At 36.2% G+C, this 26,919-nt stretch overlaps 1 protein-coding gene and 2 long non-coding RNA genes across 9 annotated transcripts in view; 1 reads left to right on the top strand and 2 right to left on the bottom strand.

Annotated features, from left to right (window-relative positions):
• pan (transcription factor pangolin) overlaps positions 1-26,919 on the bottom strand; it is a 213,682-nt gene that overhangs the window by 101,872 nt on the left and 84,891 nt on the right. For all 6 annotated transcript variants that reach the window (XM_089739613.1, XM_089739614.1, XM_089739615.1 and 3 more), the window contains exon 4: positions 7,501-7,601. In XM_089739613.1, coding sequence (XP_089595739.1) covers positions 7,501-7,601 — 101 coding nt within the window. The remainder of the gene's footprint in view (positions 1-7,500; positions 7,602-26,919) is intronic.
• LOC149499472 (uncharacterized) lies at positions 20,480-22,076 on the top strand. The gene is made up of 3 exons (XR_016325655.1): positions 20,480-21,036; positions 21,279-21,430; positions 21,799-22,076. It is a non-coding gene; the product is annotated as an uncharacterized LOC149499472 (long non-coding RNA).
• Positions 22,074-25,455, bottom strand: LOC149499471 (uncharacterized). Of its 2 annotated transcripts, XR_016325654.1 has the most exons (4): positions 24,619-25,445; positions 22,912-23,912; positions 22,581-22,828; positions 22,074-22,476 (listed from the first exon to the last, which is right to left on the bottom strand). It is a non-coding gene; the product is annotated as an uncharacterized LOC149499471 (long non-coding RNA). The 2 variants fall into 2 exon arrangements; XR_016325653.1 differs by having other exon boundaries at positions 22,074-22,828; positions 24,619-25,455.

Raw genomic sequence — 26,919 nt, 5'->3', positions numbered from 1 at the left:
AAAATCACGAAATTACCACGAAACAATAGGAATAGCGGAAACTACTCGATATCCAAATCCTCGGTCGGAAGAAGCAAGCGACCCCGAAATTGCCGGCCGCATTCACCCAGACAAAAGCCCTAAAATACACCCCGTGAGCAAAAAGAAAAGCATTTCCATCCCCCCTCCCTACCCTCATTTAAATTTCCCGCCCCAGTGCGGGGGCGGCGTAGGGGCGGCTTCCGCACAAAAGGGACGAAACTTAGAGCCGTATAGAAAAGAATGAGACGGTCGTATGTCCACCTGTTGCGTTACGAGTTTGATGTTTTTGCGCCGTTTATCTTTTTTCGTTTCTTACTGAACGAAGGATTCGTATGGACTTTTGTGTGCATGCGTACTGAGCTTAGGTATTGAGTATCGACGTGTACCGTCGGCTGGCGCCCTCCACTGTATTTAACGAGGCAAATTTTATAAGTTTAGCTTCATTATGGAGGTATAATCGCTAAGGTATCCTAATACTGTTAGCAGTAAAAGTGTAAACGCATTTCACGATCAGAATCTATATAGAAGTAAGAAGCTAGCGGTGCATATTAACCTTAATTATAGACTGGTAAATCGGTTGGTAAATCTAAATACGTATATAATAATTGTAGTAAAGTGTAAATGTTGTGACATTGACGATACAAGTTTATTAATGATGTTACTTAGTCAACATTATATAGTACAGTTCTATAAACTTCACTTCGTTAATGAAAATAGCGCTCATATGAACGATTTTTTTTAAATTAATGAGCTTAATTTAATTCATTATTTTGTTTAGTAAAATAGTAACTTTATATATAACTTTAGACTAAATCGTGGGAAATTTCATTATACCTGACCCTGGGGACCGAACGTTAAAGAGTCGCCGTCATCCTAAACACTAACCCTAATTTCGGATCTTCCCGATCCGCTATCGGTGCTTTTAGGTACCTCAAGCACCGGTCACCGTTCTCGTCGAACCCGTCGCTTAGGACGAAGGGGTCGGTAAGCAAACTAACCCTCAGACACAGCCCACTGAGTTTCTCGTCGGATCTTCTCAGTGGATCGCGTTTCCGATCGAGCGAAGCACTGCTCTTGCTATGGCTAGTGTTAGCAACGTCTTCATGTTAGGGCCCCGTGAGCTCACCTACTCGCCCGGTTAAGCTGGCAGAGCCCTTCCATGTTATCAACATAGGTAGAAAAAAAAGGGAAATTACATAAACGCATTTTGAAACATCATTTTCATCAAATTTCGAAGGAATAGTTATTGATTTATTCGTCATTGTTATCCGTATTGAACATAGCATGTGCCCTGGTTATGATATTTGGGAAAAACTATAATTAAATTTAAAACATACTACATTGTTATAAAAATATGTACCTAAAGAAAAACCTTTATCATTTAAAACCTTTAAAACTCTTTAGTTTTAAAAAAAGATTTTTCTTACACGTAATAAATAACTCACTGTTCTGTTTGTCATTCAGTTTTGTATAGTAACACTGTTTAAAATATTATTTTTTTAAAAGAGATTAAGTGTTTTAAATGTGGTTTTCTTATTATTATAAATTACAGAAAACGCAATCATTTATTGTTGTCTTTTATTGTTAATTAATTCTAGAGTTTTCTATATCCATTATAAATATATATTACTGTAACAATATTGCGCCATAATGTGACGAGCCTATTTTATTTTTATTTTAAAAACTACAATTGTTTTTTCATCGACAGTACACATTGGTAGACAGACGCAGGATGAAGATCGAAAATAAAAACTGTTTGTGTTACCGTTTCCGGTGCGTCCCAGCTTCGTTCCCGGGCCGGGCACGTGGTGCGGTTATTACATGGAAATAATTCAATAAAAATAGATTTGTCGGGACGATTAGATTACCGCGCGGCGTTCCGTACTAAAAGCGTATGTTTTTATTTTCATTTGAAAGTAAACAAACATTGTCCTGTTCCTAATTTCGTATTTTATTCGTTTTTTATTATTATTATTTTTATTGTTTTACAAACATTACACAGTGCTCTTAATAAACAAACACAAGACGTCTGTATCAACTATTAAATAGTGTGTTGACCTCAAAGGTCATAAGAGGTGACTTTTTAAGCATATATGTAGTTCCTTCTTCAGTTTTTGCGTGGCCTAGACATAATCAAAATAATTTTACGTATTAATTTCGCGTTTTTTATTGTCATTACTTTATATCCAACGTTTCAAATACTTTCTCATTTTTCATTATTATTATTATATTTTTTTATTGTATTTTTTGACTTGTTTTTTCGTTTATTGCAACATTTTTAATTATTGAAATAAAAAAAATATTTGAGAAAAAACAAAAAAGCCCGCTGAGTTTGTTTCGCCGGTTCTTCTAAGGACTGTGGCTTTTTTTGGAACCGGTGGTAGAGTTAACATTGTTATTTATATTTTGACATTCAACAAGTGTGTTATACTGACATCTACGTTGAAATAAATGATTTTGAATTTTGAATTTGAATTTGAATTTAGTTTACGTGGTCGCGGACTTAAGTTTTAATTGTATAGTCTTTGTTGTCAAGTGAATACCAAATGATATTTTAAGAACGCGTCGTCTAAACATAACTGGGGTGACTGACCATTATCGATGGTATTAAATAATTTTATTAGTAGGAGTTCAACCTATTAATAAAATTTAAGATAATTTTGTTTTTAAAGTATGGTAACGGCCATGATTAAAAAGACTTTTACCTAGTCATACACAAACATTTACATACTGTAGTATTATCTTATACCTTTAAACGAGCAATTCTTGTATATTAATATATATGTATATAATCTGAATCTCGGAAACGGCAGCAACGATTTTCATAAAATTTAGTATACAGGGAATTTCGGGAGCGATAAATCGATCTAGCTACGATTTATTTTCAGAAAATGTTGTTTTATTCGTGTTTTCAATAATCAACTCTTCCCGACATCTATTGAAGAATAACAATACTATTTTTCTTAATTGAGGGCAACTAACCGCTTTAAAGACACAACAAGATGGCGTTATCAACAAAAAAAACCATCATCTAGTTACATTTAATATACGTTTCGGATTCCAATTAACATCAAATAAATAGATGTAAGGACCACTGTGTACAAACTCAGCACTTTGTCTTGCTTAGTCGTGCGCAAATGGCTTATGTTGCAAGCCAGATTTTGTTTCTTTTTAGCTTGTGATGTATTATACTGTTTGCCTAATAAATAAAATAAAATAAAAAAAAAACATTCCAAATTTCACAGCGTATTTTGGAAGAAATTTCTAACTTTTTCTACTTTTTTTTCCCTACCTATGCCTTGAGAGGCTATTTCAGCCTCTCCTTGACGTGTAGGTAAGCTCACAGGGCTCAAACCGGGAGTGTTGCTAACACTGGCCCTAGCAAGAGCAGTGCTTCGCCGAATCTACCACCGGATCGGAAACGCAACCCACTCAGAATATCCAGCGATAAAGTTTTTCTTCTAATATACTTTGGTTTACCTTATTGCTATTTTATGGGTCCGTCGCGTTGAGTAATTAAATAAGATGAAATATCAAATTCAACGGCCGTCTGGTGTAGTGGTAAATGACATGGTCACTACACAAGGGGGTCGCAGGTTCGAATCCCGCCAAGGGAAGATATTTCTATGATAAATATAAATGTCCTTTATGTATATTAAATATATGTATGTGTATAATAAAAATCTTACATTTATTTCCGTTATCTGGTACCTGTAACTGAAGTTCTTTACGAACTTATCACGGGACCAGTTAACGTGGCGTGATTGTTAGTAAATATTTATTTATTATTTATAATGATAAACTGATTTCCTTCACAATCTCCAGTATAATCCAAACGAGTCTCAGATTGATCGTGTCACTAAAAACGCTATAATTAACGTTCTTGTGACGTCACAGTTCTGTAAACAGCGTAACCTTACCGACGGTGACGATTTTTCGACAACGTCACCGAAATGAGTCCGCACCGGTAGGTACCACCACCCTGCCTATTTCTGCCGTGAAGCAGTAATGCGTTTCGGTTTGAAGGGTGGGGCAGCCGTTGTAACTATACTGAAACCTTAGAACTTATATCTCAAGGTGGGTGGTGCATTTAAGTTGTAGATGTCTATGGGCTCCAGTAACAACTGAACACCAGGTGGGCTGTGAGCTCGTCCACCCATTAAAGCAATAAAAAGAAATCATTATGTTGAGTTTTTAATACCGTTAAAAAGATTTTAGTAATCGAATAATAATCAAACCCATTTACTGCAAGAAAACATTTTTATTGAAGGAACAAACATAATAAATGTAACAATGCATTGTAACACGATCACACGCGTTCAGATATGTGACGATAAGACTTCGTACTAATCGTTTCTTGGTGCAGGGCTGGCGCGTAAATATTTTTTTAATTTTTTTTTTATTGCTTAGATGGGTGGACGAGCCCATAGACATCCACAGCACAAATGCGCCACCCACCTTGAGATACAAGTTCTAAGATCTCAAGTATAGTAACGACGGCTGCCCCACCCTTCAAACCGAAACGCATTACTGCTTCACGGCAGAAATGGGCAGGGTGGTGGTACCCAACCGCGCGGACTCACAAGAGGTCCTACCACCAGTAAACTTACAAGAGGTCCTAGCACCAGTAAACTCACAAGAGGTCCTACCACCAATATTCTTTCGTAATAAAAATTGCTTAAGAGTCGATTGTCATAAATCATAACTGTTTTCATAAATTTATTTGCGTTCTAGTTTTGGAACGTAAAATTAGCTAAGGATTATTGTGTATGTGGTTGTAGGGCGCTTTATGAGTCCAAACGGGTAGATACCCGTCTGGGCTCAAAAGGCGTACCTGTACAATCTGTATGCAGCGTCTCCTCAAGTACTTCGGACACGTGGCCAGACGAAATCCTGACAACAAGGAAAAACTAATAGTTGTAGGTCACGTGGAAGATCGCCAACCAGGTGGACAGACATTGTAAGGGAGGCCACAGACACCAGCGTCCCAGGCGCCATTAAGCAGGCCGGATACAAGCAATGTTGGAGGAAGCTGGTTCAGAAACTAGATCAAGGTGGTCACGACCCTCAGTAATGAGGAAGTGACGAAGAAGAAGGATAGATACAAATACCTCACCTTTTTCTGCGGCGAAGGAGTTATGGGTTCCGATTTGTAGGGTGAGGCAGTCGTTGTATTAAAGAACTGAGAGTAAGAGTTCATATCGGTTTGCTTAGTGAGAGTTTTTTAACGTTCTCGATAGCGTAAAAGTTATCTCAAATTTGTATGGAGTTGGAACGTTTGCCTACGTTTGCCGCTAGGGGCGCTGTTACAACTCCATACAAATTTGTGTTAACTTTTACGCGGTCGAGAAGTTAAAAAATTCGCAGTAAGCACATATTGTAGGTGGGTGGCGGCTTTATCTAAGGCGTTTTGATGGTTTCCTCGTAATGTACAATGTACAAATGACACAATGTACTCATATCATACATTGCATTATAAAGTGATAAAAGGCGTTGACATGCAATAATTCACTCATATGATTTGTTACGAATGTGTTTAGCGACAGCACGTAAACGATAGCGTGGAATAATTGATTTAAATTTTGCTAAGCTTTTTGTATATTCATATAGTCAGTTGATCCTAAATTAGGGCCTTCATGAAGTATGGCTTGCTTGTAAAAAAAAAGAAAAGATTTGCTTTAGTGTAGAATACAGAATTCGGTGTATGTTACCTGTTATTAATTTTCGCGATAGTAGTAAGTATAAACATTGTTTTAAAAAAAATATGCGTGCCAGCCCTAATTGTACACAATACGTTGTGTATATTATTACACGCGCAATATTTTTCGCGAGTTACAATCTGTTGACCAGATAAGGCGACACGAATAGATAGCTTTTGATAAGATTCTGATAACGGTCTTTTAAGGTTTTCATATTGTGTATATTCGATTTATGCAGTTGTTGATTTAAATTAAGTTTGTCTTCCATTTGAGTTGGGTACTAATGAATTACGTTCTTGTTAGGTAAATTATGAAAGTGTCATCGAAATGAAAACATATCAAATAAAACACGTATCAAATAAGAAAAACTGATACTGCTTCGAACGACCTTTTCGTCATGACATCATAATCCTAAATAATATTCACATTGCAAACTGTAGAGATATACGATAAAGGGAAGATCCTCCACCGAGCGGGTGATTGCTCGGTAGACCGACGGTCCGAATGTAGTTTTTTTTTTTTTGAGAGCCTTGAGAGGCTATTTCAGCGTAACCCTAACGTTTGTAGGTGAGCTCACGGGGCTCAAACCTGATGACGTTGCTAACACGAACCCTAGCAAGAGCCGTGCTTCGCAGAATCTACCACCGGATCGGAAACGCGACCCACTGAGAAGATCCGGCGAGAAACTCAGTGGGCTGTGTCTGAGAGTTAATTTACTCGTCGAGCCCTTCGTCGCAAGCGACGGGTTCGACGAGAACGGTGACCGGAAGAATGTTGTTGTTCGGAACTTGTATATATGCGCTTTATCTTGAAAATGTCGTAAGCGAGATTCAGGCATCTGTCAATTATCTTGCGTTGTATGATGCCTATCCGCCACACAAACATCTAGGAGTTTTTCATAAGAGACAAAGCATACTGAGTTAACAAGTACAGACAGATAAAAATTTTGTGTTCGATTTCTACTTCGATATGAAGATGTCGTTTTTTCAATAAGAACAGACCTATGTGATCACGCAGTAACATTGCAGAATAAAACAATAAAAGTGATGTTGGTCGACATTTTATTTTGAGGATACCCGCATAATATTATCTGGGATTCTGGACTCGATGTTTCGAGTGATATTCAGTGTCGGAGTCATTTGGAAAGTAATACCAAGATGGTGCCTAAAAGGTTTGGAGTCCTCAAAAGAGCATAGCGGTACTACCTCAAGTCTCGTCAAAAACTTGGGTTTTACACAATCTTTACCTAAGTCCACAAGCGACAGTGGGACGTATGCTCATCGCGCCTACAAAGATAATACCAAAGGCAAGAGTATAAGTATTTAAATTGTAAAAGAAAGAGAATTTATCGATCATAGCTGTAGCTGTAGTAAAAGAAATCTGGATCGAACTGAATGTATACGAGAAATTTTACATATTCTTTAATGGCGTCTTTTACTAACTCAACTCTATCACTACATAGTATAAAACAAAGTCGCTTTCTCTGTCCTTATATCCCTATGTATGCTTAAATATTTAAAACTACGCAACGGATTTTAATGCGGTTTTTTTTAATAGATAGAGTGATTGAAGAGAAAGTTTTGTATGTATAATAACATCCATTAAATAGTGGAGAAATCAATAATAAATTACAGTTTCCGAAGGGAAGCGAGGGGGGGTCGCTAGTTTTTAAATAATCTTCTGCTGCTACTTATAAACTGTCCTCTAGAACTTATAAATTATACTACTTATAAACGAATGACCTTATCATTACGTTTACTTCTATAAGCTATGCACTTACCATAGCAACAGGAAGAGGATGGGCGCCACCATTAGGGTATGGATAAGGAGCCACCAGGTAACCCATGTTGAAGCCAGCCGCCGGATGCGGTTCGAATTTACCTGAAAAAAAAAAACTCAATTACTTCAAAACTGGAGGACCTTGACCACGCAAACTGTGAAATGTTCGAAGCCCCAGGTATAATCAATTGTTAATTAAAAATTATTAAGATCATTTAAATGATTAGACCTATTGATAACATGATTAAAGTTTTAGGCGTGATTAAAACGTAAACACGTTTTTTATTTATTAATGAATCATGTTCTAATTTGGTTTTAAATATTGGACATCAGCACGAAGAGATATATCTTTGGTCAGCATTCAGTACTGCAGACCTATTTCTTCGGCAGTTCAATATATGTAATAATACATATTTTGTAAATTTCGCGTAATGTACATTTCTTTGGAAAAACCTCTTGAGTTTCATGTCAATTCTTCGGCATCGGTGTAATTGTATTCTGAATTGGTGATGAAGAAGTAAGAACCTTTTTTTTAGCCAACTATAAATTATATAGTCAAGGAAATTTCATTTCCAAGGAAATCTGGTCCTACCAACAGTAAAAATCTAAAAACTTGGTGCATTTGTACCTTGTACCCTAAATAGGTTAAGACGTTTCAATTTTTTCGTGAATTAAACCGGGTCTACTTATTGATCCTCTTTAAATAAATTTAAAAAAACATATCGATCACAATAGTTTAGTAATTTTAGGCAAGGTTTCTCGCAAGGTTCACCAGATAACACACGGAATCCAAGCCGGTTGATTTTACATAGCTGATTTATTTCTTCCGCGACTGCAAATATTTGTTGTAAAATATATTATGTATGTCAGAGAGCACAGGTTCCATTTGTCAGTCACTCAGTATAAAATTTGTGACTCTATATTTAATTTTATAAGACGTCTTCAAAATACATTTAGTTTTTTAAATGTACATATTATTATGTAGTGTTTTTATTGACGCCTTATAATACTTTACTTCGTGCCATTTGACTGTTTTTGTTCGAAGCGGTAGCTCTTACATTTTGGGATAGTTATGATAATTTTTTCATAATTTTATATCCCATTAACGCACATCCACTTTCTAAGACATAATGCTGGAGCCCAGAGACGTCTACAACGTAAATGCGCCACCCATCTTGAGATATAAATTCTAAGGTCTCAGTATAGTTACAACGGCTGCCCCGCCCTTCAAACCGAAACGCATTACTGCTTCACGGCAGAAATAGGCGGGGCGATGATACCTACCCGTGCGGACTCACTAGAGGTCCTACCCTATCTACCGTATAAAAAAAACTGTTAGCTTTAATATTTATTATTATCAATATTGTCGTCCATAATTATTATAAAATATTTTTCGTGTATCTCAGGAATGTGGACAAGATAGGACTATTATAACAAATTACATTATTATTTTAGCAACGTTTCGGTCTTTTATTAGACCTTCATCAGGCATCTGAAAATTACACGTAATTGATAACCTACAATACAAAAAACAACAATTGTCTAAACTACCATATTTACCATAATATGAATTTAAATAATCCCTATCATACACTGCACAATTGTCTCAGACATCAGAGACTAATACAAATCTACAAAGCCACTAAATTATTTAATTACTATTTTTTGATTCCGGAAACAAAGCCAACACGACACATAAAATTGCTAATTGCGTGACAAAGGTTAGCCCACTATTGAAACTTAAAATTGAAATTTAATATTTATCTATAGATTTCATTTGATATAGTTCTTAAAACTTCACCTTCATATAAAATGTTATACGAAAATATTTTTACTCATTAATTCAAAACAGAGTTTTTGCACATAGCAGACTTTGGTTTGACAGCGACGATACGTTGGTCTAACTACAATGGCAATAAACAGACTTAATTTGCCGCTTCTTAAATAAGCGCAATATAATTAATTACATCAAATACAGCGTGTTTGTGTTGAAATGTAATAAATAATACATTATAATTTGTAGTATCTTTAATTTAGTGGAATTCCATTATCAAGTTTATCTAATTTAGATAACAAAATATACATAGTGTTCGTTGTACGTTTCATTGTCAAATTCTTGAACTTGTTTTTTAGCGCGGATTGGATTATATCATATATATATGTAGTATCAATTACCCGCGGCTTCGACTGCACAAGCAAAGGGAAAAGTATCAGTTATATTTTGTAAAGACAATGAAAGAGTTTCCCGACGGAATCCTCTTCTTTGTCTCCACCTTATCCCACTAGGGGTGGGGTCGGCACAGCAAAATTTTCTATTCCATTCTCCTCTATCAGCCGTCATCTCAACACTCACTCTTTCTCTCATATCGTCATTCACACACTCCATCCACGTCTTCTTCTGTCAACATCTTCCCCATTATTTTGAGAGTATTTTTTTCGGGATTTTAGGTGGTAGCCTAAATAAAAAACATGTGTGCAATTCATACGTGGTAGAAGTGAAACCTTCAAAAATTAAAATACAATTATCCTAAATATCTAAGTATATGTAAAATTTTGTCATTAGTAAATAATTGTAAATCATCTTTTATAGGATGAGGTAGCGCCCTCTGTGAATTGATATTTTAACTTCACGTATAATGTGTTCTATCTCATTCTCTCGCCGGCTGAATCCTATACATTTATGTGTTTGTGTCTCTATGGACTTATTTTTTCGTTTCATCAAGTTTGAAATCACAACGTTTCTAAAGAAGTTTCACTTCAAAAATGATTGATTTATCATTGACATGCAAAATATTAGCCATAAAGTTTTGTACGTATATAAAAAAGAAATTAGTTTTTTTTTTTCTTTTCTTCCGGGAACGAAACACGAAACGCGGTGGGTCCGTAGGGCAACTCACACAAATATTGACACAAGCGGACCGCACTCAAACTACGCGTAACGCGTTATAACGACTATTGTACACAACGTATGCTGTTGTGTGCATTCGATTTGTAAGTTATACCATTTTGGAGTTGCCACCTAAAAAAATGCATTTTTAGTCTTCGAGTTTTATAGACGCAAAAATATACGGTTTCAGTAACTCAATACGTAAGCACTAGCTCTTACTGTACTGTTTGCTAAGAATTTAAATGTAAATCGCAAGCACAATTTTTTATTTTTTTTATTGTTTAGATGGGTGGACGAGCTCACAGCCCACCTGGTGTTAAGTGGTTACTGGAGCCCATAGACATCCACAACGTAAATGCGCCACTCACCTTGAGATATAAGTTCTAAGGTCTCAAGTATAGTTACAGCGGCTGCCCCACCCTTCAAACCGAAACGCATTACTGCTTCACGAGAGAAATAGGCAGGGTGGTGGTACCCACCCGCGCGGACTCACAAGAGGTCCTACCACCAGTAATAAAGCACATCAAATATTTCTGCGAATTCAAGGCGACTTGGTCTGATTTAAACAAAAATAATTCTTATTCGTTTAATGTAAGAATGGTCTGGCTAAATAGTAAGTATCAATGGCCTTTTTTATTGCTTAGATGGGTGGACGAGCTTACAGCCCATAGACATCTACAACGTAAATGTGCCACCCATCTTAAGATATAAGTTCTAAGATCTCAGTATAGTTACAACGGCTGCCCCGCCCTTCAAACCGAAACGCATTACTGCTTCACGGCAGAAATAGGCAGGGTGGTGGTATCTACCCGTGCGGACTCACACAAGGTCCTCCCACTTTATTTATTTGATTGGACTAGTAAGAAAATACCTGGTGTTGATTAGTTAACGGAGCCGAGACGCGCCGATCAGAATAGCGTGATTCACCGCGGCTTGACTTGCGATAGAATGTCGTAGTCGAATTTCAATAAGTTCGTAAGGCTGACCAAGTCTGATCTCAATATAGGTACGGCCCTCGAGATAAAATTTAAGGAATGAGCTCTTCCTAAATAATAAGATGAGAACATTAAGGACGACTTCTCAGTGGGTCTTTAATATACATAAATATACATGGTATATTTAATATACATAAAGGACATTTATATTTATCATAGAAATATCTTCCCTTGGCGGGATTCGAACCTGCGACCCCCTTGTGTAGTGACCATGTTATTTACAACTACACCAGACGGCCGTTGAATTTGATATTTGATCTTATTTAATTACTCAACGCGACGGACCCATAAAATAGCAATAAGGTAAACCAAAGTATATTAGAAGAAAAACTTTATCGCTGGATATTCTGAGTGGGTTGCGTTTCCGATCCGGTGGTAGAGTTTGCGAAGCACTGCTCTTGCTAGGGTCAGTGTTAGCATCATTCCGGCTTGAGCCCCGTGAGCTCACCTACTAGTTAAGGTTACGCTGAAACAATTATACTCTCTCTCGCTACTACTACTAGTTAGTGGAGGCTGAAATAGCCTCTTAAGGCTATCAACCTAGGTAAAAACAAGGACGAATGTTTGGGGAAATAGTGGCCGAAGCACGAATCGGCCAAACCCATTTACAGATGTCGCAATGAAAAAGGTTGACAGAAATATCAATAAATAATTTAGCAGTGTAAGCTGTAATATATAAGTATAAAAAAAAACTACACCCACAACCCTATTACATTTACCGAGCAACGACATATAAAAAAAAGATACATTTAAAATTGCCCCAAAAAATTCACATAAAGACATGTCACAACAAGGTACAGGCGAGGTGTTTTTATTACTCAAATAAAATCGATAATCAGCCGAGTTGAGTCATTCGGGTCAGGTAGGAAAAAACTACCTGTGTGGGGTCCGGTAACACTCGCGGTCACCAAGATTTACGAGTTAACACGGACGCGAAACAAAACCTGCGAAATAAGTTTTAGAAAGGACATAAAAATTGGATTTTTCTCTCTTTTTTTTTAAATTGTATTTAACCATCACCACATACCAAGAGAAGTGGCTATTCCTTGTGAGGCGCACAACATTTGACCACAGCAATGATACCAAATAACGACCACGACCGCTCTGACAAGAGTGATACGACAAAGGAGAGATGAATACCTAGATGTTTAACTTGCACAATCTTTGTTATTTTATCATTCGTATTGAGTATCGATCGTATTAATCCATCTCTAACCAGTACGATTGCAAAACGATTTTCAAATCGAAAACATTAACAACAAATAATGTTACATATCGTCGCTGTCAAACCAAAATCTGCTATGTGCAAAAACTCTATTTTGAATTAACGAGTAAACATTTTCATATAAAATTTTATATGAAGGTGAATTTTTAAGAACTATATCAAATGAAAGCTATAGATAAATATTAAAGCTATAGACACATAACAGTTTTTTTTATACGGTAGATAGGGCTGTGAACTATACGAAAAGGTCAAAAAGTAAAAATCTCCTAAAGTGCACATAGCAGATTTTGGTTTGACAACGACGTCATATTAACTCTGCCAACGCCGGTCCCAAGCCCGGAAGGGATGAATTGGAGTTCGACCTTTCCACCGCAAAACAGTCAATACCGAAATTTCGGGAGGCAGTTAGTTAGGCGAACCAAAATAAGACTGTTGCAGCCTCGAAGAACTAAATCAATTCCAAAAGCACTGACATGGAAAGATACGGGACCCAATCATGTGTATTTTCCCATGAAAGCCTCATGAGGCCACAGCCCTAAGCATTGAGGATTATCAACGCAAGGAGGATAACAGTGGATAAATATTAAGGAAAACCCAACAATGTTGTCCTATTAAAATTTGACGTAACAATACTACCTTATGCCGCGATTGCAATGTCAACCTGTCGTGAACTGTAGTTTATTGAGCTTAATTGCCATAATAAATTGATTACCCACGACAGTCGTGATGATGTTCAAACGGCCATCTAATCTGATAGATAAATACAATTAAGATTTTAATCTTACGAGTGGCATTGACCCCTGTAGGAATCTGGTATTAGAAAGATCGCGAAATCATTAAAACGATTTCGAAAGCGTTCATAATAATTTTAATATTAATGCCATAAAAATGAAACCTTTTGTATTTACGTATTAGTTGGCTAAGGAGCTATTCTAGCTATGGCGCGGATGGATAGGTGAGCTCATGGGCTGAGCCTAAACTGCTAGCCCTAGCAAGAGCAGTACTTTTCAGAATCTACCACCGGATCGGAATCGCGACCCTTTTTTATGGTTGAATGATTACTGCTGGCCCGGAGGCCTTTCCAGTTCACCAGTATAGGTGGGCGAGCAAAGGCTCAGCCAGGAGAGGTGGGATTTGCTAACAGCTGCTCGAGCGCCTCCGAAAGAGACCTAACAACTCAAGAGCAGCTGCTTCGCGAATGAATCTACTACCGGATCGGAATCGCGACCTACTGAGAAGATCCAGTGAGAAACTCAGTGGACTTTAAGATTGTATCTTACTCGTAACACGTTTATGATCTTTCTATTATTTTATTTATAGGAATAGCACCTCTTCGTTCAAAAGAGAGGCTAGAACCGAATTTCGGTAAAGCCGTTTATTTAGTATTTGAAAAGTTAATAACGCGTGAACAAGATTCGTGTCAAAACAAGTTTAAAGTTTCTAATTTCGTTTAAAGTTTGAAATTCTCGTTAATCTAACGACGGGTCTCTAATAATAATTGTGAATGCATATCATGTTCCAATTAGACGTCGGATATAATGACACAAAATAAAAGCTTCTATTACAACATGGCGTTGAATATGACGCGGGAGAACGAAACCAACATACGATTGGCGATTTGTGCGAAAGGGATGCTGTGAATGTTACAGTAATTATGACGAACTCGTTAGAGATGTGGGCGAATTGAATTTGAGATTGAAAAGTTTGGAAGTTTTCAAACTTCATACAAGTTCGTTTGGTTGATACGATGAGATGAAAAACGTATATAATTTGAATTTTTTTGTAAGTTATCTATACTTCTATACAAATATTATAAAGAAGAATGTTTGGTTTGTTTGTATTGAATAGGCTGCGAAACTACTGAACCGATTTGAAAAATTCTTTCACTGTTTGGAAGCTACACTATTCCCGAGTGACATAGGCTATAATCTTTTTTGAAAAAAATTAGGGATCCTTACTAAAACTCCAATAATGTAACTCAAGGTGTAAAAAAATTACCTTAAATATTCTTTTCATCGCGTGCCCTGCGAAAACTATTGATGATAGAATAATATAATATACTACGACTTTGTAGAACACATTATTATTTACAAAAGTGTCGCGACAGCATATGTCTTACTATTATAGTAATTACGCAATAAGTGTTCTTTTATTTAAAAAAATAAAACAACGTCAAATATCGTTGAAATTTTTGTTAAAGACCCGAGCGAAACCAGAGCGGGCCGCTAGCAATAAATATATTGTTTTGTTTTTACCTTAACCTACTGATGTACTTATGTTTAATATAAGTACGACAACTCTAGCAATTGGAAGAGCGTAATCTTCTACAAAACAATCGAAACCAATCAAACTATTTTATAATAGACCTTGCAGGCAGATGGGCGTGTAGCCCAACTGATGGTGAGTGTTTACCGCCACTCACGGGGCTCTAATTTGAGGACGTTGATAACACTAGCCCTAGCAAAGCAGTGCTTCGCAGGATCTACCACCGAATCGAAAACGCGACCCACTGAGAAGATACGATGAGGAACTCAGTGGGCTGTGTAACTATACTGAGATCTTAGAACTTATATCTCAAGGTGGGTGTCGCATTTACGTTGTAGATGTCCATGGGCTCCAGTAACCACTTAACACCAGGTGGGCTGTGAGCTCGTTCACCCAACTAAGCAATAAAAAAAAATAAAAAATTGAAAATCCGTTATGCTCATAAAGGTCAAAAGCGAATCAAAAGATTCTCAAAGTGGATAGTAATTTTTTAACAGCAGATACGCTTTGACTAAAAAAACTGGAATCCCCTAATAGTAGAAAAACTATTTATTGACAACGCATTGACATTATTACCACAAATTCTTCCATTATTAAACACTAAATGAAGCCATCCAATGGACCATTTAGAGAACGAACTACTTAAATCAAATGATCGCAATGTCCAAGAAACGATGTAATCTGAATTATGTATATTGACACAATAATGGTATAATAAGAGCGATTTATAATCTAATTTCATTAATTATTTAATGTTCACTGCCGAAAACTTTAACTTTTGAATCTCATTTTTTATCGATTGTAATTTTAAAGAGTCGGTTTAGAAATATCTTGTGGAATTTAAATTTGATTGAATTGATTATTGAGTATGTTTCGAGAGGATAATTTTTTTTTTTTTTAATTTACTACGTGTGAAATCGTATTCTGATTGCTAGATAATCTGAGTTACATTTGTCCAGTTATAAGTGCACAAACTTTATTTATCTATCAATAAGCATACAACGAATAAAGCACATTAAAAATTATGAAAATAAGGCATGGAGGTAATAATTAATGTACAAACATAATATTTCTTACAACCATACCATAATATACCACATTTAAATTATATTATTATAACATAAAATACAAATCGAAACTATTTTTAAAACTGGTTTTCGCCTTTAAATATTTTCGTCAAAGCTTTGATTGAAATGACGAAATGGCTTGCGAAAACATTTTTCTTGATCACTTGTTGACAACCAACGTATACTTTAAAAAATTTATTAATTCGAAGAATGGAAACCTGAATATGCAGCGGTTCGGTAGGCAGCGGCTTGGCCCTGCCCCTGGCATTGCTGCCGTCCATGAGCGATGGTGACCACTTACCATCAGGTGGGCCGTATGCTCGTCAGCCTACAACGGCAATAAAAAAACAAAAAAAAATATGCGCTTCATCACAACTCAGTAGATCGGAAAAAGCTAAAAGATCAACAGATAGATATGTGATAGGAATGCTTATAAATATCGCACGTGCATCATCGGACACATGCCCAGCACTTATCCAGACAGCTTCATCGACTAGAAATGTCCAATTATTGAAGATCACATCAAAGATAATAAACAAAACGCTGCTATTTCGAAAACGGTCGTTAAAAAGCACCTGACCTTTTTACGAGGGGAAATAAAAATATTTTTACCCCATATCAGTTTACGGTGTATATATAACGTATAAATTATCATTAAAATAAAATAATTATGTCTTTTATTAGTCAAGTTAATGTTGCTACTGTTAACAGAACTGGTTCTGGGTAGTCGAATTTCCGGTAAGAAAAAAAAAAACAAGTATTAGAATATTTACGAGGGTCAGTTCGTAGTGGTATGTACTAAACGAAATATGGATTTTTTTAAAATCTATTGTTATCTTTTAATGAAAGAAGCATTAAAATAAATAAAAAATAAAAAAATATTTTTTATTGCTTAAAATGCGTGGACGAGCTCACAGCCCACCTGGTGTTAAGTGGTTACTGGAGCCCATAAACATCTAAAACGTAAATGCGCCACCCACCTTGAGATATAAGTTCTAAGATCTCAGTATAGTTACAACGACTGTCTCAACCTTCAAACCGAAACGCATTACTGTTTCACGGCAGAAATAGGCAGGGCGGCGGTACCTAACCCGCGCATACTCATAAGAGGTCCTGCCACCAGTGATTACGCAAATTACAATTTTACGGGTTTCATTTTTATTACACGACTAGCGACCCGCCCTCGCTTCGCTTCGGAAACATTAAAACACACATGAAACCAAAAAAATAAAATAAATAAAAATTAAAAAAAAGTAGCCTATATTCATCAGGGACAATGTCGGCTTCTAATGGAAAAAGAATTTTTCAAATCGGTCCAGTAGTTTCGGAGCCTATTCGAAACAAACAAACAAACAAATCTTTCCTCTTTATAATATTAGTATAGATGTTATTCCTTCACCGTGGAAGTCAATCGTGAACATTTGTATATGAATTATTATACGAATGCAAATTATTAGGCAACAAATGAGAAATTTATACCAGCCACAGCTTTGAGTCCGGGTATATTCGCATAGCTTTAAATTAGTGGTAACGTATTAGTTCTACGCTCAACATCATTGTGAATACGCACGAGCTCTGATTTTTTCATATGAGTCCCGCTCTTAAGCGATTGAATAAGCTTTTTTCTTGCACTTTATGGATGAAAGTCTCGCCGTAATACCGGTTACCGGAGCTCTAACTTGAGTGCCGACCTCAACTTTGACCCATGAGATGGAAGTCTCGATTCGGGGACAAACGAACTTATGACACTTGATTTACTAGTTTTGTTAGTTGATTTACTTGTTTTACTGGTGGTTGGACCTTTTTTCAGTCCGCGCGGGTGGGTACCACCACCCTGCCTATTTCTGCCGTGAAGCAGTAATGCGTTTCGGTTTGAAGGGTAGGGCAGCCGTTGTAACTATACTCGAGACCTTAGAACTTGTCTCGGGGTGGGTGGCGCATTTACGTTGTAGATGTCCCCACTTAACACCAGGTGGGCTGTGAGCTCGTCGACCCATTTAAGGAATAAAAAAAACCTTCGAAGACAATTACAATTAGATTATTTTGCAATTCAACGCAAATCAACGCCGAATCATATGTATGTATGTAGGTACTATAACATTTACCACATCCTGCCTCTATCCTATACATCAATTGCATACTTTTTCTGGTTTGGTGAGAACGCGGTCGGGTCGAGCTCATCAGATTAGGAGCTAAGAACCGGTTCCGAAGCATCCCAATGTAAAAAAAAAAAGTATGAATAAAAAAACTAATAACAACAAATAACGAGGCATCCGAGCTACTAGTGATGGGCGCTGGTCGATACGTCAGTACTAATGTTATCGATATTTTGTTGAATAGCCTTGTTATGTAAACCGGTTATTAAATACAAACAGGTTCGTAATAGAACGACCCTGTTTGTATTTAATAGCTGCTGTTTTGTCGCATAAAAATAAAATTACATTCAAAATACTTTTGGCTTCATGTTCTATCACATTCACAATGAGATAAAAATAGCATAAGGGCTAGGACAATGCTAGGGCATTACACTAATCTGATGTTCAGTTAACATCAACCTAACATAATTGTATTTATCGATAGTATCACGTATTGCAAGCTAGCACGGGTAGATATGACGATCCCTCTTATTATTACCACGAAACAGTCAAACATACGTCCTGATTTTAAGAATACGATACCCGCTTAGAAATTTAAACTCCATTGTTATGGCGAAAGTAGACGGTGACTTATATATCATTATATCTATAGAGGAAGGTAACCTCAGATTAAGGTCAATATATAGCAATAACATACTCAATTTTCTGTATGTTTAAAAGAATAAGGAGATTGCTAAATAGTTTAATTTCCACCAATATATGCAAAAAGGATGAATGTGATCTGAAAACTGACCCTAGTTATTTTTTTTATACAAACAAATGAATTCGCCTATTACAAACATTTTCGTCTACTAATACATATGTACTAGTGGCCCCGCTACTGCAGTCGAGATTCGACAATAATTAATTGAAATTATAAGTTTAAACATTATTATGGTTCTATTGTCAAACACTATTATATTTCGATAATATAATCACAGTATTCACCAAAACTGCACTATAGATCAATAATAATAAAGACAAACAATATTAATCTATTTTCAATTCGACCACAGACTTTAAACAATAACAAAGTTTCCCAATTGACAGTAAACAAAGAGTATATTTTTATGTATGTGTTGTGTCAAATACATGGTAGTGTGTGGAATGTTTTCTTTATTGATTTAAAGTACCTTTTATGCATTATTTAAAAAAAATATTAGCATTGTACACTCCTTCTCTATATTCTCTATAAGTTTGAGAAATTTCATACTCTGTGCGCGCAATTTTCGTAAAAAGGGGTACAAATTTTTTGTTTCACGTATTAATATATAGATATGCGTAACCATGTAGCGGTTTCAAGCCCTCGCGACTGGATCGTCTAACACGTGACATTATTATAACAACGTGTTCAATGACATATATACGTAGATAAAAATGAAAACAATCAATAAATAGACGATATCACGATGAAAAAATGCTCACGGTCATTATAATCTTTAATAATTAATTTTATTTGTGATAATTCTTTAACTAACATAATTTCTCTTTCTACGTCTATTGCACCACGCATCTCTGCCACCATGTGGGATCACCACTGCATTTATTTATAATGCGATTGGGACATCCTGAATGTCATTACACACCTTGCACCTCGAGACACTAGTTGAAGTCTGAATTGTAATATATAACGTCTGTACCACCGGAAGCGTGCATGAGATGCATTGCGACAGCAATGTGCAAGACGGTGCCATCTTTTTTTTTTTGGGCATGGGACCGAACCTCCTTGTAGGTGTCCGCGCGTTAATTACGCATTTCATTAGAAAAATTGTCACATCGCTTAATACGAGTACACTGGGCATCCTATCCTTTAGGCCACGACAACTGTCTGGCACAATTTAGTTTTCCTTATACGACTGATCGCCAGTCTGATGTCAGCCCTATTTGAGAATGACGAATTTTGGATTCGGCAAACCAGGACAGTAATAATTCCAAGAATTTAATCTAAGGAACTATTGATGCAATTAAGGGGATTTTAGTGTAGTTTGAGACCGCACGGGCGCAGTCCGACAAGGTGGTTCGACCAAATCCGCACCACACTAGAGATCCCATTCCACGACGCCCTTCATGCGGCCAATGATCGGAGGCGCTGATGGGACATTACAAGGAGCAAAATCCTGTCGACATATAATGGTCACGACCCTCAGCAGTGAGGAAACGACGTGAGGAGGAGGAGGAGAGTGTAATTTGTAGTATCACTCATAGTCGAACAGAGTTTTATGAAGCAAAAACACCTTTAGGAAGTAAAGAGACAAATCACAGGTATAAATTTATCATTGGTTAACCTCTCGAATATTTGTACGGATACGTCTGTAATCCATGGTCTTACAAAATGATCGATGACTATGACAAATTGAAACTGTGATTTGTCTTACACAAATCCCCGTTGATTGTGTATAACGGCCGTTTTCAATAACCTATCTATCCCTAGTTTCGGTTACTAAAGATAGACAAATCTATATTTTTGTCCTTACTTACGTTCCAATAACCTATCGACGGGCAGCAGTTCCTATCGGATTTATCTATCCATCGTCGGGAGGACGGATAACCTGCTAAAGATAGAACGCTCATACAAATCGTGCTTACTTCCGTTTCAATATGAGTTTTAAGTAACTCTCCGGTAGGCAGCGCTATCTCTAGTATGGGCATTCGCTTATCTGTCAAAATCGGCCGGTTACATGTTTATCTTTCGAAAGTAAATCGCTATAATTTAATAATTGTTTCTCTTCATATTGGCATATTGTAGCAGTGATGATAGTGATATGGAATTATTTCAAATGATAATGGATTGTGATACAGATAGTGATAGTGAGGCCGATATCATATGGTTAGGAAAATAAAGATCGTCTGAATTACATGGCGAAGATCAATAATTACGAATTTGACTATAGATTTCTGAGCAAAGGTGTTGTGAATGAATTGATTAATTTAATGAGACCATATTTGAGTGTAACGTCAAAAAGGTAAGATAAATTTTAACCATAAAAGTACTCGTTATTACAACTTATATTTGTTTATAGCAATAGCAAAATTATACCTAATTTTTGTTGTGTTACAAAATCACACTCAACAGGAATTCTATAATACTGCTGGATTCCCATGGTGCCCTAAATGACATTCATATACTAATACAATAACCTGGTAGGCTATTTACCTTCATTCTTATTACACACTAATACCTCTACATTTTATATTTGTGTTACAGATTCAAATATAGGAGAGGAATTTAGAAATAGAAAAAGAGTATTTTGAATGTGTAATTTGTGTGCAATGCATCATTGATGTTTCAAAATGTTGTTGCTTGATGGCCTGGGTCTACTCATGATACAACTATAAATAACCATTCCGATTGAAAAGGTATTTCTTATTTATATTACCTTATTTATATTATTATTATATATTATTATTATATTTCTATTTATTTATATTATATATTTAGGTGTTTATATGAATTTAATATGACACTATTATAATAAATTATCTACATATCAAGAGAACATTGATAACAAGGTGGACTTGGAAATTGCTATTTGCTTGCCGATAGAGGCTATCCCCACAACCCTATCTTTTAAGGTGATTAATTAACCCACATACTCAATCGGAACGATTTAAAATGAATCACATATTAAAACAAGAAATACTATAGAGAGGTAATCTTTTTTTTAGTTAAGAGCTTGTTATACTGTATTGTAAAATAATTTAAGCGAATAATGTATAATTTTCAGATGCATTGGTGTTTGTAAAAGAAGACTCCCTGTATATCATTGAAAAGTAGATTAAAACTAGAAAATATGCAAGCTGTTATTATAGCTGCCATGCTGCATAATATCGTCAGAAGTATGAATTTAGAAGAATTAGAATCAGAAATTTCAGTCGCAGATACATTACAGGAAAATAATATAATTGTTCATAACAATTTTTCAAAACTTACATCTGAAATACAACTATGTACTTATAAATAATTGCTTCCAAAGATAATTTATAAAATAAACTCCAAAGATAATTTGACTATTTTTTATTTTCCAAAATGATAATTACATGGTAGTTAGTACATGCAAGATATTTAATTTAGAATTTGTACATATACTTAAAAAACTATCTAACATAAAATTATTATTGCCTACTTAATTTATGAAATTTAATATTCCTTTTAAGTAATTTTTAATTTTTTAAATTATCTAAATCTAACTTAACTTTTGCTACCCTTTTCTTTATTTTCCAAGTCAAGTCTCTTTTTTGCTATTAGATATTCTGCTAATGCATTGTCCCTATGCTAGCCTTGCATTTCTTTTCTTCCATCTTGTTTCCGCTTGGCTGTAAAAGTGTTAAAAATATTATATGTGACCTACAACAATGTGCATGCTTTATCCAAAATTTCATCTGCAATCCTTACCACCTCCAGCCTGTAACAAAGAGCATAATTATTTCAAATACTACGGCAACCTGAAGAAAAAATCATGTTTATCAATGTGTTATTAGAGACAAACAATCAACTAATTATACTAACCTTACTAAGGTTGTTTCTTATGTTGCCGTAGCGTTCTTTAAGTTTTCCCATTTTAGTCGAAGCTGCGATGGAGTGCGTGGGAAACGACGAATCGACGAATTAAAATCATTTACAAGGGTTTGCCAAGCCTGCTCCTTCAATTTATTGTTTGTGGCATTTGTTGCCTTATTATTGAAATGTTTTTTCGCCGCCACAAGTTCTGCTAGAATCATCGTCTCATCTTTTGTCATTGGTGCTGCCTTTCTTGACTGAAAAAGATATATTATCTAAACTTGAACTCAAAGTTTTCAAAGTAAAATTATTATTATCAATGTAGTTCATAGATACTTACAGAATTCATTTTATTTCACTGTAGCTCTTTAATTATAAACACACTTAGAATTATAAACGAAAGTTTTAAAGCGTTTTGGAGGTAAGTCATCATCTAATATAGTAGGTAAACAATAGAAAAACAAACAAAAGAAACTGATCACTGCTTATTGGCAAACGGACTGTCAAAACGTTTCGTTTCATAATTTCGACTAGGATAAAAATAGCAATACGTCCAATTTAAAAAAATCTACATAATAATATGTTTTTATTACTTTTTGTTATAAACAAATGTGTTTATGATAGTCTACAATATGCTGGTTAAATTATAGCTATAATTTAGAATAAAATAAAATAAGTCTTGATCCTGATGTTGTTTCGTATTTGTAGTAGAACGAAACGTATCAAGAGGCTCGGATAAATCGGAGGGAAGAAGCTATCTACTGTTGGTTAAAGAGAGATAGCACTTATCCGTAATTGTGAAACGCAAACTAAGGATAGATACGCTCTTGCTGATATTCGGAGATAGCTATCTGTCCGAAAACTCAGATACGTTATTGAAAACGGCCGTAAGACAATAACTCTGTACTTGAGAATTGAATCTCATATCAATATTTACCTTGTCATTTGAGTACACTAAGTGACAATGGGTGCGAACAGCAAAATTGTAATGTTTTTTTTTTAATAAAGTATACAATATTATTATAAAATTTATAAATACAAATTAAATGGTTCTTTATATAAAAAAAAAACAAAATGTGTGCAATTCACACGTGGTAGAAGTGAAACCTTCCAAAATTAAAATACAATTATCCTAAACGTCTTAAGTATATGTAAAATTTTGTCATTAGTAAATAATTGTAAGGTAGCGCCCTCTGTGAATTGATATTTTAATTTCACGTATAATCCTAAATTAAAATTCACTACAAGAGCTTTCATACACACGTTAGTATTAAAAATCTCACAGATGGCGCTGTATTAAATAGTATGTATATTTCTGTCTCATTCTTTGCTGGCTTCATCCTACACATTCTACCCGATGATATGTAGGCGAAGTAAAATGTCCCTTAGAAATAAGGTGACACTCTACAAAACTTGCATACGCCCCGTCATGACCTATGCAAGTGTAGTGTTCGCTCACGCGGCCCGCATACACTTAAAATCATTTCAAATCATTCAATCCCGTTTTTGCAGGATAGCCGTCGGAGCCCCGTGGTTCGTCAGGAACGTCGACCTCCATGACGACCTGGACTTAGAGTCCATCAGTAAGTATCTGCAGTCGGCGTCCATGCGCCACTTCGATAAAGCGGCACGACACGAGAACCCTCTCATCGTGGCCGCCGGTAACTACATTCCCGATCCTGCGGACAGAATGGAAAGCAGTCGACGTCGCCCAAAACACGTCATCTCGGATCCTCCCGATCCACTAACGGTGCTTTTAGGTACTTCAAGCACCGGTCACCGTTCTCGTCGAACCCGTCGCTTGCGACGAAGGGCTCGACGAGTAAATTAACTCTCAGACACAGCCCACTGAGTTTCTCGCCGGATCTTCTCAGTGGGTCGCGTTTCCGATCCGGTGGTAGATTCTGCGAAGCACGGCTCTTGCTAGGGTTCGTGTTAGCAACATCGTCAGGTTGAGCCCCGTGAGCTCACCTACTAAAGTTAGGGTTACGCTGACATAGCCTCTCAAGGCTATCAGCTTAGGTAGGAAAAAAAAAAAAAAAAAAACCTACACATTTTTGTATTTGTGTCTCTTACCTGTCGTTTTTTCCGTTGCATCCGGTTTGAAATCACAACGATTCTAAAGAAGTTTTCACTTCAAAAAACTTTTTTTCATCGACAACAATGTTATGCCCCAACACTATTTAATGTTGAAGCGAGATGAAATTATACGAAAATAATGTAACGATAGTGACAGATGATTATAAGCTGGCGATAAAACATACATAATTCTCCGTTAATGGTTACGAAGCGGGACCCCTGCATTTAGGGACCGTGATAATTCCCACCTTCGATCTATGTGTTGATGATGGCTAAAAATACTATTGAAGATATTTTTATTGGCACAATCGGGTTAAAAGCGATGCTCTTGCTAGGATCAGTGTTAGCAAACTCTCTTAGGTTGAGCTCACGTACCGAGCCGCGTGTGGTTGAAATAGCCCTTAGGCTACCAACAATTAGGTAGGGAAAAACAAAAAATTATGAAATCCTGGGACAAGACCTCAATGACTCAGCCGGCGATAATGGCTAACCTTTCTAACTAAACCTCACGATGCAGCATGATTTATCAACAGCACAACAGAAGATGTGGTATGTTAAGCGATCTTCAAGGAGATATTTCATCTGAGTTAGTACATAAGATGAAGGTCCCTGCTAAAGGGACTTAGTACTTTTTTGGCATGAGGTTGAACGGTTTTCAATGAAAACAAAAATGCCGATAAGATATTGAGTTTAATGTACCTTAATGAAATTGTTTTATACTATACTAGCGACCGGCCGTCGCTTCGCTTCGGAAACTGTAATTTATTATTGATTTCTCCACTATTTAATGGATGTTATTATACATATAAACCTTCGTCTTCAATCATTCTATCTATTAAAAAAAACCGCACCAAAATCCGTTCCGTAGTTTTAAAGATTTAAGCATACATAGGGATTAGGGATATAGGGACAGCAAAAGCGACTTTGTTTTATACTATGTAGTGATATTGGTTATACGATATATTGGTATGGTAAAACTCCTTTGTATTAATTCGAAGTTTGATTTCACAACACTATTTAACTGATTTACGATCGGACCATCGTTTACAATCGATACACATAGCTATTAGCTGTCATTATTGTTTTAACGATACCTACCTTGTTGGTAACCGCCAACTTATAAGATCGATTTCATGTTTTAAGAAAGGATGTTTCGCTTTACTCCGGGTATTTTACGTTTTTAGGGCATTCACCTTTCGAAGCACGTAAACTTTTTGTTGTTCCGGCTGGTTTATGAACGAGAGTTGACTTGTAAGCTCGCTCCGGTACATTTTATAACAGCTATTATTATAAACATTTTTGAATTAAAAGTTTGATGTAAAGTGAAAAAACATGAAAAATATGTGTTTTTTTTTGTATGGAGATGAAGTAATCGGTCTTGAAGTAGTTTACCTATAGGCACTGCAAACACAACCTCATGAAACGTAATCTCAATTTTATTGTAATAGCTATGCTACCGTATCCTTCAAGCCAGTGTGCTTCGTGCGAGTTCTTTAAGGTTCTCGATAGCGTAAAGGTTAACTCAAATTTGTATGGAGTTGGAACGTTTGTCTACGTTTGCCGCTAGGGGCGCTATTCCAAACTGCATACATGGAGTTAACTTTTACGCTATCGAGAACGTTAAAAAACTCTCACTAAGCACACAAAATGCATGATTGGATCCCGGCTTAAATATAGTCGAGATCCTTCGAATATACTGGTGGAAGGACCTCTTGTGAGGGTAGGTACCACCACCCCGCCTATTTCTGCCGTGAAGCAGTAATGCATTTCGGTTTGAAGCGTGGGGCAGCCGTTGTAACTATACTGAGAACTTAGAACTTATATCTCAAGGTGGGTGGCGCATTTACGTAGTTGTAGATGTTTACGGGCTCCAGTAACCACTTAACACCAGGTGGGCTGTGAGCTCGTCTAGCCATTTAAGCAATAAATAAATAAAACCTATCCAAACGAGCTCACATTACGCCTAACTAGTGACTTCACGAAGTATATCAAGTTGCTAACACAGCAAGTTTCGATCATATATAAACATTGACGCAGGACGAGTAGGTACTTATTACGTTTTAAAAATTGAATGGCCGATGATACTTCAGTGATGTCTCGGCTCGGCATTAGGCACTTTTTAAAAACAAATAATCAACAATAAGCCGAGACATGTCCCCACTCTTGACGTTGTATCCGAAATTCGATTCTATGGCACGTCCAACAACGCTGAAAATTACTTTTTAGATTTCGAAGAAAATTTTATAACGTATAAACAATTTAATTAGAT

The sequence above is a fragment of the Bombyx mandarina genome, chromosome A1 (assembly GCF_030267445.1).
Source record: "Bombyx mandarina strain Sakado chromosome A1, ASM3026744v2".
NCBI classification, from domain to species: Eukaryota; Metazoa; Arthropoda; class Insecta; order Lepidoptera; family Bombycidae; genus Bombyx; species Bombyx mandarina.
Note: the sequence above shows the minus strand (reverse complement) of the source record. Positions and strands in the feature narration are given on the sequence as shown.